The 12,243-nt window shown below is 49.0% G+C and overlaps 1 protein-coding gene across 1 annotated transcript in view; it reads right to left on the reverse strand.

The window, feature by feature from the left end:
* Positions 1 to 4,766: 4,766 nt before the first annotated feature.
* The window catches only part of ZNF512B (zinc finger protein 512B), a 49,600-nt gene continuing 42,123 nt past the window's right edge, over positions 4,767 to 12,243 (reverse strand). The window contains 6 exon segments of the mRNA XM_081196165.1: positions 4,767 to 4,845; positions 4,847 to 5,086; positions 7,194 to 7,292; positions 9,571 to 9,633; positions 10,324 to 10,425; positions 11,706 to 11,897. Of these exon segments, the coding sequence (XP_081052291.1) occupies positions 4,798 to 4,845; positions 4,847 to 5,086; positions 7,194 to 7,292; positions 9,571 to 9,633; positions 10,324 to 10,425; positions 11,706 to 11,897 (744 nt within the window). The 3' untranslated portion in view covers positions 4,767 to 4,797.

Below are 12,243 nucleotides of genomic sequence, written 5' to 3' on the forward strand. Positions count from 1 at the left end.
AAGCGTACTCATGAAAATGTAGTGTTTGAATGTGGCCAAACACCTGCTTGGTGCAGGTGTACCTGCCTACCACCCTGAGCTTGCAAAACTGTGCCAATCCTGGCCGCTTGGCAAGAACACTGGGTTGTGGCTGAATCTGGTGTGGAGCAGTCCTCGGGAGAAGCATAAGCAAGCTAGATGTCCCTGGCATAATTGCAGGCTCCAGGGATTGAAGCGGGTGACCCTGTTATGTAGATCTGGTGGTCTACCACTGAACTCTGCTCCCTTCCTCCTCCTTCCTGCTTTTCAAAGACTGCAAGACTTTTGCAAAAAGAGGCAGCTATCTTGTTAAAGGTGACGCAGTTGGTAGGTCTTGCACCTGTGGCTTCTCTGCACTGAACCGGCCAAGGAAAAGCTTCTCTGTGCACAAAAAAGTAACCAGCGTCTTGGTTCCAACAGACCCGAGATTTTGAGGGGCTTGATTAAATAAGTGCAAGTCCTTCTGGCTGGGCAAAATGCGGAAGTTTTAATTCAGCTGCCAAGACAGGCCACGCAGCCTTAGATTTCCCCAGGGAGCCAGCCTGACAAAGAGTTAAGTTGACATTTCTAGGCATGCCGTTAATGATTTCCCCGCCCCTCTGAAATTACTGAATGAGGTCTTTCCAGCGTGAAGAAAGGACTATGAACTGGTGGGGGGAGAGAGAAATAATGGCAGGAGCTTAATTAACAAAAAAGGTTTACCTTCTGAAATTCAATGTGAGAGGGGATGGGAGAGATCATTCGGCCTTGTTATTCATTAGGGGATAGCTTCCATCCCAAGTTTTTCCTGTGCTAAAACCATTAAATTAGATACTACTTTGACGATAGCGTCAAAGGCCGGAGACAAGAAATCGTTCAAAAGAGCAGAAGGCATGGAAGGTGTTCTGGAGATACTGCGGCTTTCTCTTACCCCGCTGTAGGAAAAGCATTTCTGTCATGCTGCTATTGGCCTTGTCTGCACATCACTCTAAAGCCAGCTTCACTAACCTGGTGCCCATCAGCCCTGGCCAGCTTGAAGGGACCACTACGGATCTCTAGTGCACTTTCACATGAACCCCAGGACGATTTGGAAAATAATGGGGCAGGACGGGTGCCGATAGCCCCTTTGGCGTTTCCCGATTTTCAGTACAAACTGTGGAACTGAAACCGGGGGCAGGGGGGGGGGGACAGCTTGCGTCTTCAACACTGCAAACTTCAAAAAGCAAACAAGGCTAACAAACAAGCAAACTGATGCCCAGTTCTCCTCCGTAAGCACTTCTGCCTTGTTGGGTTGTTGCAGCTACAGAGGTCAAGTGCGTTGCACATTTAATTCAGAAGGGTGGCATTTTGGCTGGTTAAGGGAAAGAAACTAGGAGCTCAAGATGAGGAACATCTAAAGGAGTTGGGCATGTTTAGCCTGGAAAAGAGAAGACTGAGAGGAGATAGGATAGCCATTCTCAAATATTGTCACATGGAAGATGGAACAAGCTTGCTTTCTCTTGCTCCAGAGGGTAGGACTCGAACCAGTGGCTTCAAGTGATAAGAAAGGAGACTCCGACTAAACGCCAGGAAGAACTTTCTGATGGCAAGAGCTGTTCGACAGTGGAACGGACTCCCATGGGAGATGGTGGTCTCTCCTTCCTTGGAGGTTTTTGAGCAGATGTTGGATGTTCATCTATCATGGATGCTTTAGTTGAAATTCCTGCACTGCAGGGGGTTGGACTAGATGACCCTTGGGGTCCCTTCCAACTCTATGATTCTATGAATGTGTGTGTGAATGCCGAAAGCCCTCAATGAGAACACTGCCATCCTATATTACGGCTCTTCATTTGATCATCCCATTCCTTCTCCTAGGAACCCTGAAGCTTAAAATTGTCAATTCAAACCCCAAGACTTGCCAACCGCGTCGAGAGCAGACAGGCCCAAAGGGTCTTCCAAGCTTCAAAGACTTCCTCTGCCAAATACCGCAGGGTTGGTACAACTCAGTTTCTCCCAACCTGGTGGCCGCCAGATGTTCTGGACGACAACTCCCATCAGCCATAACAGCTGTACTCCAAAACACCTGGAGGGCATGAGGTTGGGGGAAGACTGTTGGAGCTACACCTTCATCGAAGTTAAATGGGACTGATTTCTCCATTATTCCATCACTGGACTACAACTCCCAGCAGGCCTGACCATTCTCAATGCCGGCTTTGGCTGATGAGAGTTGTAGTTCAACAAAGCTACCTGGGCCTTAAAAATAACCCCCCTCTAGGCAGAAACAGTAGCCAGCCTTGATCCCAGAAGCGGTCCCTTAGGCCAGAGGTGTCTATCCTTTGAAAATTCAGAGATGGCGGAAAGAGCGTTTATAACCTTACTGAGAACCTAGATAATTTTTCCTGTGGCCTAAATCTGGCGCTTTAGGATATAGCCAAAAAGCACTTCTGGGGATTCCTGATATCGGGCAACACATACTGGTTCCATTCGCCATGTGATGGCAGAGAGACTGGTTTCAACTCAAGGCCCCACCAGCTGAGGTAAATGCTGAGGCGTTCATTATGAGGAATTAACATAATATAACACGCCAGGACACACCCAAGCCTATTCAAGTACATTTCCCACCCTCTATAGCATGAGTCACCAAGGTCTCCATACCTCCAATGGCGCCTGCAAAAAACGTCCCCGCAAAATTCCCCTCAGAAATCCACAATGCACGAGAGACCCTGTTCAATCTTTCTGCTCAGATCCTGTTGGATCCCCCTTCCCCAGCAGCTGTTTCTGCATCATGTTGCACTCTCATGGCAGCCATCTTGGATGACGCCACATCCCCACGGCGGCCATTTTGTGACCGGCGCCCACGGCATTTTCTCAAAATCCAAAATTTGCCTGCTGGCCCAATACGGTTGGCATCCCCCTACGCTGCAGAAGTCAACCAGTGATTTAATTATAGTTGGTGAGACCTTCCCGGTATTCTTGTTTTAATGAGCCAAGTTCAGGCATTCTGCATGAGCAGGAAATATCGAACCCCATCTCTGCCCCCAACTTTCCCCTACAGAGCAGGGAAGGATGACTTCTACCCGTGTTTTCCTGAATGTGAGGTTAAGCCTCCTGGCGACTGGGAACTCTGCTTTTGTCTTGATTTACTTCCTTATTATTACATTCAGATCCCACCTTCCCTCTAAAGCAGTGTTTCCCAAACTCGGGTCTCCATCTGTTTTTGAACTACAATTCCCATCATCCCTGACTACTCGTCCTGCTAGCTAGGGATGATGGGAGTTGTAGTCCAAAAACAGCTGGAGACCCAAATTTGGGAAACACTGCTCTAAAGCAACGGTTCTCAACCTGTGGGTCCCCAGATGTTGTTGGACTACAACTCCCATCATCCCTGACCACTGGTCATGCTGGCTAGGAATGATGGGAGTTGTAGTCCAACCACATCTGGGGACCCACAGGTTGAGAAACGCTGCTCTAAAGAGTTCAGGGCAGGGTGCTCTCTCCCCATTTTATTCTCACCACAACCCTGTGAGGTAGGTTAGGCCGAGGGGCCATGACTGGGCCAAAGTCACCCGGCAAGCTTCACAGCCAAGTGAAGGATCTGAACCTTGGTTTCTCGGGTCCCAATCCAATGCTCTGAGCGCTACACCACAGGAGCATTTCCGACCACATGGAAGATTCCAGCAAATGTGACTCGACATCCCATTTCAGACCTTCTGTGCTCAACAAGGGAACAGCAGGATGGAGCTGAGGTCCAGAAGATATTCACGGCTCTGTGGCTCCTTTATGGTTTGATATTTCCTCCAGGCAGAATAAACGTTCTCGAAATTTATTTCGCACCGCAATAAGCAGTTTCCGTTCAAAGCTTCCCCTCAAAGAAGTATGCCTTACAAAAAAATGTTTGTGATTTTCCCCTGCAGGGGCTCCCAGGCAAGAATTGACGCAGCGAGAGAACGGCCATTTTCAAAACTCCCAACCGGTCTGCTTCCAAAAACGTCTCATTGCCAAAACCCTCCCCCTTCCCCGCCCTCATCCCCAAACCTTGACAACTGAAGGATATAGCTCCCAAAACTGAAAACGGGGAACCGGGTCCCAAATCAGAGCAACGTTTAAAACATGAACAGAACCTAAGGAAACGACAATCCCGAAACGTCCGTCGTCAAACGACCCCATCGGGTTTTTGTTTTTCCTTTTTTCCTTCGTAAAAAAGCATCTCTTATGAAAATTATAAAAGAAAGCTGGTTCGCAACCACAATCACAACAATAATTTCATCTGCAAAATCCCCACCAGCTCTATTTCCTAACACATGACTGCTACCTGAAAAGGAATCCACAAATAATAATAGCTTTTTAAAAAAGAATTTTGACCAGCTTACGCCTGGGTTCCTATTGCACTTTCTTCTCCCTTTGCTTGAGCAAACCCCCCTTTGCTCTCTTTTCCTCTCCTTCTCTCTCTTTGCTTGAACGGCACTGGGTTCGAATTCAGAAGCAGGAAGAAAGGAAGGAGGGTGCCGACAAACCACCTTACTATTCCACCTGCCCATGGACCTGGAGCGCCTGACCCACACAGGGGGGTTATGTACAATCCGCAGAGGTTTCCGACGGAAGAATCGCAGCGGCCGTTCCTCGCTTGGTTCTCTTCTTCCAGTGGTGAAAACAAAATGTCCCGTGATTTAAAGTGGTTTTTCATTTTTAAAAAAGGGGTGAGCAGAAGGGGCCCAGCATATACTGGGAGTAGCTCTCCCCTCCTTCCGCCCCATTACCCTGGGCTGTAAACTAATCATTAGAGAGTTCTGTTTTGTTTTCTCCCCCCCAAAAAACGACGGCTTATTTCTCTGGCATTTTACTGGACCCCCCCTTTCTTGCTGTGGGGGGGCTTGTTACCTCGCTCTCTCTCATCGGGGCTGAAGTCCGCGGCCTCCCAGGGCCCCACCGGTTTCTTATGGTTCGTCTTGCCTATCTCTTTGCTTTTGGCGGAAGATTCCGGAGGCCTTTCCTTCGGTTTCCGCCCCCTCTTCTTCCCGTCTGTGCTTTTCTTCTTCTCCTCGTGGCTGGCAGCGGTCGGCTCGCTGGTCTTTTTCTTCCGGATGGCCTCCGTGGAAGTCCGGAACCAGTTCTGCGTTCAAGGAAGGAAAGGAGCACAGAGTCGGGAACTCGATTCGGACGCGGCACAGAATAGCAGCGGCCGCAGCTCTGCCGCAACGCCACAACTACCAGCAAATGTGGCGGTTTTCAGAAGTTAAAAAAACAACAACTAAACGAAGCACCTCATCCCCACTTGGAACCATTCTGAGCTGCAATCGCCTGCTTCAGTTTGGGGGTTTGCCCCAAAATCCTTCCCCCATATTGGGTGAACCAAGGAGACAAAAGGAGATTTAGGAAGGGAGGAAAGCCAACAGGCAGCTCACTTGGCTAACTGCCCAGAGAATCCAGACACGCAGAAAGACAGAGAGCTGCTTTTCAGTATGTTTCTTGGAATCAGAAATACAGTTATACCTCGGGCTACAGACTCTTCAGGTTGCGTTTTTTTTTGGGTTACGGACAGCCGAAAGCCAGAAGTACCGGAATGGGTCACTTCCGTGGCGGGTTTCGGCGGTCACACACGTGCAGAAGCGCTAAATTGTGCTTTGCGCAGAAGCACTGAATTGCTACCCACATGTGCGCATCCCACACGGATCACGTTCGCAACCCAAGCATCCACTGTACACGGTGTTATGTACAGAAGTTCTCACCCTGGCCACTAGGGGGTATTGTGTACAGTGGTACCTCTGGATGTGAACGGGATCCGCGCGTCTCGCCACTTCCGCGCTTGATTTTGAGCGTCTGCGCATGCGTGAGCAGCGAAACCCGGAAGTAACATGCTCCGTTACTTCCGGGTCGCCGCGGAGCGTAACCCAAAAATGCTTAACCCGAAGCTACTTCAACCCGAGGTATGACTGATTACAGTCCACGTAAGTTAATTTAGGCGGGAAACCCTGGGCTGTTGTTGTTACAATGTTGACAGCCGGCTGCCTATAAAAGCAGGCCAGCTGAGCTGTTTGCTGTTCAGTTCAATTCCAGCTTACTTATAAAGAACAACTTGGAGAAATCTCTGTGTCGTCTGCTATGTCCACCCACTACTGAATACACGGAGATCAGGAAATGGGACTGTTCCCCGGAGTGCCCATTCTTCCCCCTGGCCGCTTACTTTCTCTACATCTCATACCCCTCCTGCTGCCTACGGTGCCGACAAGGGAATCTTTCCTTTTCTGTTTGGCTTTCTGCCCAGAGACACGAAGAGCACGCCTAGCCCTCTTTCAAGGGGCATATGGTCAACCAGCTGCTGTACTGTTTTTACGACATCTGGCTCCTGTCCCTGTTCAGGACTAGGGCATCAGCTCCACCTGGTAGGTAGGCTGAGACCCTCCCTGCCCGCAGACCGTCTCGCCAGAGTGGTGCATGCTTTAGTTATCTCTCGCCTGGACTACTGCAATGCGCTCTATGTGGGGCTACCTTAGAAGTTACAGGGAACCAGGCAGAGGGCCTTCTCGGTAGTGGCACCCACCCTGTGGAAAGCCTTCCCACCAGCTGTCAAAGAGAAAAACAACTACCAGACTTTCAGAAGACATCTGAAGGCAGCCCTGTTTAGGGAAGCTTTTAATGTATAATAGATTATTGTATTTTAATGTTCTGTTGAAAGCCGCCCAGAGTGGCTAGGGAAACCCACCCAGATGGGTGGGGTACAAATAATAAATTATTATTATTATTGCTCTTGTTCCTCACCCTCCATGATTTCCCAGCTCTTTTCTTCCTCTTCTGGGAAGTCTCCCGTCTCAAACCACCACAATCCTGGGTCCATACCCTCTCCCTCCTTTCTCTGGCAGGCTCTGGGGGTAACAGTCTCCACCATTCCTAATCATCTGCCCAGTCCCTGACAGGGAGTTACCTAGACTGCCTTTGATGCAGGGTATGATGAACGGCCTAAAGTCCCCTCCCCTTCATTAAACCCTCCCCACAACCCCCCCCCCCCAAATTAGCTACTGGAAAATAAGGTAGCAAATCTGGGGGACTAATTTCAGTCAGCTGGAAGTTTGAAATTCGCTCCTATATTATTAGAAAAGAATAATGATTTATTCCAGCTCACTGGGACCACTCTTCTGTAGGCCTCACGAGAATTTCAGCTTTCACGGGGAGGGGGGGGCGACTCCCCCCAAAGTCCTTTGCTGACAAGGCCCGGTACTTACCTCCGAGTGAGTCTTAATGATGTGGTACTTGACTCCGCTTTCTGAGCTAAACTCCTTCTGACACAGAAGACAACGGTACTTCCCCACGGAGTGGTCTCCCTGCAATACAAAGGTCCGGCCGTGTGAGCTCAGCCCCGGAGGATATCTTGGAGATGTGTTGATCATCTACGTAGGACAGATTTGTCCTTGGCACTGTGCCATTCAGGCTCCAGGGAAACTTCAGGCCCCTTCATATATGGAGTAGGATTCAGGTGGGGGTCAGAACCTCCCCTGGGAATCCGAGGAAGGGTTAACTCTCACCGGGACCTTTCAGAACCTATCCTGCACTCATGCATTTGGAAACTTAGCAGAAAGGATCACCTGGCTCGCTCAGGTGAGATGGAGGGCAAAAGATGAGGGATTTTTGGCAGAGGAGCTTACAGCCCCCGCCTTACCTAAGGTCCATTCTGAGGTTGTTGTTAGTATCTGTACTGTATTTGCATTGTAAATGTATTTGACAAAGAATAAATGGTGGCAGTTGGTTTGCTTATTTTGTTATCGTCGTTTCCTTGAGAACATGGGAGCGTGGTGACTTCAAGCAGTAGACGCTGTCTGGAGGAGTTTGTGAGGACAGGCAAGCTATGGATTAACACCGTATTTTTGCTCTATAAGACGCACCAGACCACAAGACGCACGTAGTTTTTGGAGGAGGAAAACAAGAAAAAAAAATATTCTGAATCTCAGAAGCCAGAACAGCAAGAGGGATCGCTGCACAGTGAAAGCAGCAATCCCTCTTGCTGTTCTGGCTTCTGGGATAGCTGCACAGCCTGCATTCGCTCCATAAGATGCACACACATTCCCCCTTACTTTTTAGGAGGGAAAAAGTGAGTCTTAGAGAGCGAAAAATATGGTAACTTATGCACTGCTATGAAGGACTAAGCCCTCTCTTTGGCTCAAGGGAGAGAAACACATTGCTTTCATTAATATGTAAATTTAATATAACAACAACAACAATAATAATAATAGTAATAATAATTGAAAAATACCTGTTCAACTGTTGCCAACCTGACAAGTAAAGGGCATCTGTTTCATCACAAATAAAAGAAAACAGCTGTCTGTTGCTGAAGCAACATCTTCCACTTGCCCCGGCTTGAACCCCTCGTGCAGCTGGCCATCCCCAACGTTGCGCCAGCCTACCCAAGCTGCCACGTGGAGCAGAACAGCAGCTTCATTCTACCCTGCAGCCCGCTACGAGGAGCAGAGGCTTCCTCTAATTTATGGCCGAACCTGATCAATAAAGCTTTTGAAATTTCTCTTCTGGGTTGCCGAGCAGCTAATTAAAACCCTGGATTTCTGCTACCGCTGACCTTGCGGAAAACGAATGAGCTCCCTACTCTGCCTCCATCTGCCACTAGAGAATGCGTAATATATTCTTTATTGACAATGAGGTGATGTACGAGCTCCCAGCGGGAGAGGGGGTGTATTGAGAGTCGCGGGAGCATGCTTGCAGCTGGATCTGTGGCATTAATGCGAGGCAGGCAAGCATCAGACATCGAGTATAGGTGCATCTTCACACAACTGGAAGCATCTGAATGAACCAGCCAGACGTTTTCTGATCCGTCAGAAATTGAACGAGGGGCTTGAATCTGGCAGAGGGCGCTGAAAGCTGAGGACGGGGAGTGAGAGTTGGGAAAAGGATTTCCGCCTATGGGAAGGGTTCTCAACATTGGCATTATATGACCTCTTTGCGGGTTTTGGATACCACTGGCTATGGCATCCTCCAGAGCTGCCTCTGAAGAAGGTTCGGAAACTTCAGCTGTTGCAGAATTCAGTGGCCAGGTTGCTCAATGGAGCACGAGTTTCAGCACATTATACTGACCCTGGCCCAACTGCACTGGCGGCCAATTAGTTTCTAGGCCTAATTCAAAGTGCTGAATTTGACCTATAAAGCGTTAAACAGCTCAGGACCTCAATACCTCCAGGGCCACCATATGAACCGACCCAGACCCTGAAATCACCATCTGAGGCCCTTTGTTGTGTGCCTCCTCCATGAGAAATCCGTAGGGTGGCAACACGAGAACAGGGACTTTTGTGCAGTGGCTCCCCGTTTGTGGAATGCTCTCCCCAGGAAGGCTTGCCTGGTGCCTTCACTGTACATCTTTAGGCACCAGGCAAAAATGTTCCTCTTCAACCAGGTCTTTGCATGATTAACATTATGTGTCCTTTTTATATGTGTTTGTGGGAGCGGGGTGGTTATTGTTTTGTGTTTGCTTTCATTGTGTATTTTGTGTTTTTATTTTGTATTTTGATGCTGTGAGATCTTCCTGATGAAGGGCGGCATACAAGCTTAATAAATAATAATAATGACGTTAGGCTATAAGCCTCTTAAACGCCTTACCTTGTTGCAGTTTGCAAGGTGGGCTTTCAAACCGGACACACTGGAATAGATGGCAGCGCAGCACTGGAAGCGAAAACAGCGCAGCACATGGTAAGTAGGATTTTGTACTCTCCCCCCCCCTTCCTTTCCCCCTTTCATGGGGTTGCAGTGACCCGCCCCCCTCCAAATCCCCACAAGGCTCTCCTTCTTTGCAAGCTCCCTCTCGCCGTCACAAGGTTAATTTTACAGGCGATCTGCCTGTTGGGATCTTGCCACATGCTTCTAATTACTGTTAATGGGAGTCATGTGGCTCCGTCGCTGGCAGGCAAAACACGTCCCTAAATGGACCTTTGAACATTCAAGGCGCTTTCAAGCAGTTACAGGAGGCCTGCTGGGCGACGGGAGATCTTACGGCACCGCCGGTTGCGAGTCTGATGTGGAAAGGGAAATTGGGCTAATCGCCTGGGCAGAGACGCTATCCGTTTCAGAGCCGCGCACCTTTTCAAAGTGGCTGTGCTAACCAGCTAATGCCTCTTACCTGTTCTGGGAACAACGTCCCTCCCACCTCCCCACAGCCCTGCTAACAAGCCTTTCCTGGAGATCAGGGAGAGGCAACTTTTTCGACTTAGGGACCGGGCACCCTGGCCATGAAACCTTAAGAACAGGAGAACTCAGAAATAGATCTGTTCCAATCTGCAGCATGTCCATAACACAGGATAAAACATAACATCCCTTTCGTTTTCCAATCAGTCCTGCAGAAAACAAGGCACTCACATTATTAGGGCAGTTGATGTGTCCCTTTTCCTTCACTTCGTTTTTCCAGGTTTCCAGAAGCCTCGGGTTCAGCTTCGGAAGCCCAGGACGGGTGTAGTTTAGCTGCCAGGCGAGAAGCAGTGGTTAATCAACTTTGGCATCTAGAACACAGCTCTACATAAAAACTGCATTATTATTCTTTTAATCTGCTTATTATTTCAACAAGTTTCCCCCCAAAAAACGATTCTGTTATTTTCATTTTCCCAAGTTTAAAAAGATTGGCTGGAGCATGTGTGTGTGTGTGTGTGTGTGTGTGTGTGTGTGTGTGTGTTTCACCGAAATGAACAAATCTTTAACTGGATGAAATCAACAAGAGATGAAATCAACAAGAGTGTATTTTGTCACAGGCAGTGTGACAAAGGAGAGCTCAACCAGTGGCCGAGAAAGAAAACACTGAGGACTTTGCGCATATGTGCATCTAGTAGGTGAATAATAATAATAATAATAATAATAATAATAATAATAATAATAATGTATTATTTACACCCGACCATCTGGCTGAGTTTCCCCAGCCACTCGGGGCAGCTTCCAACCAAATATTAAAAACACAATACAGCATCAAAAATTAAAAACTTTCCTAAACAGATGTTTTTTAAAGGTAAGATAGTTGCTTATTGCCTTGACATCTGCTCGGAGGCGTTCCACAGGGCAGGCGCCACTACCGAGAAGGCCCTCTGCCTGGTTCCCTGTATCCTCACTTCTCGCAGGGAGGGAACCGCCAGAAGGCCCTCGGCGCTGGATCTCAGTGTCTAGGCAGAACGATGGGGTGGAGACGCTCCTTCAGGTATACAGGACCGAGGCCGTTTAGGGCTTTCAAGGTCAGCACCAACACTTTGAATTGTGCTCGGAAACGTACTGGGAGCCAATGCAGATCTCTCAGGACCGGTGTTATGTGGTCCCAGCGGCCGCTCCCATCACCAGTCTAGCTGCCGCATTCTGGATTAATTGCAGTTTCCGGGTCACCTTCAAAGGTAGCCCCACGTAGGGCGCATTGCAGTGGTCCAAGCGGGAGATAACTAGAGCATGCTAACTCAGTACAACACTAGTAGCTGGTGGAGAGGCCTGCTAGCCCTGGCTGAAGCACGATCGCTGCAAGCAACAACAGAGTGGTACTGAAGCTGCGAGCCCTGCTGTCCACAGAGCAGCACCTGGTCCTGCAAAAACGATTCCCTAAGCTTGGCTTCTCTGGTCAGGCGCAGAAAGAGAACCTGTCTGATTTCCAATTTGTTTCCAAACCAGCCAATTGAAGGACCCCCAAGCCACACCCCCCAACACGTGCCCCAGACCGACCACAGACCCTGTTTTCCCTGCACCCCGCCTTCAGGTAAGTGACGGGCTCTCACTCGCTTTGTCTCGGGGACCAAGTCGTCCTTCATCCTCCGTTTGGTCCAGTCCTTGGCTAGCTCGTCCTCGGCGATTTCCTGCAAGTGGAAGACGGCGACCTGGGCTGACGTGCGCCGGATCCTGCCGCTCGGAGTCCTCTCGAAATCTTCGACGAGGCTGACTTCAGGCTTGATCTCGGGCTGTTCAGGAGGCTGAGAAGACGGGAGGAAAGGGGGTGAAGGTGGAAAGGGGTACCCAAAGAACAACAACCAGTGTCAGCCCCATCTTCTGCATCAGCATGAGAAAGCCTGGATACGATATGTCAAAGGCTGTCACCAGGATCCACAAGCCAGAGAATGAGCTTTTAAGCTCCCCGCCAGTTTTGGATTTAACTTGCGTACTTTCAACCAGCCCACCTTCAGCCGCATGTTAAATGTGTGCGAGATGTTGCTGCACTGTATTTAAAATAATTGTAACGCTGCCTTCTATTAAAAGGGGGGAGGAATCAAGGCGGTTCAGAGACACCCAAAACAAAAAAATCATTAAAATAAGGAGTAT

Source organism: Podarcis bocagei (genome assembly GCF_964188305.1).
Source record: "Podarcis bocagei genome assembly, chromosome: 5".
Lineage (NCBI taxonomy): Eukaryota > Metazoa > Chordata > Lepidosauria > Squamata > Lacertidae > Podarcis > Podarcis bocagei.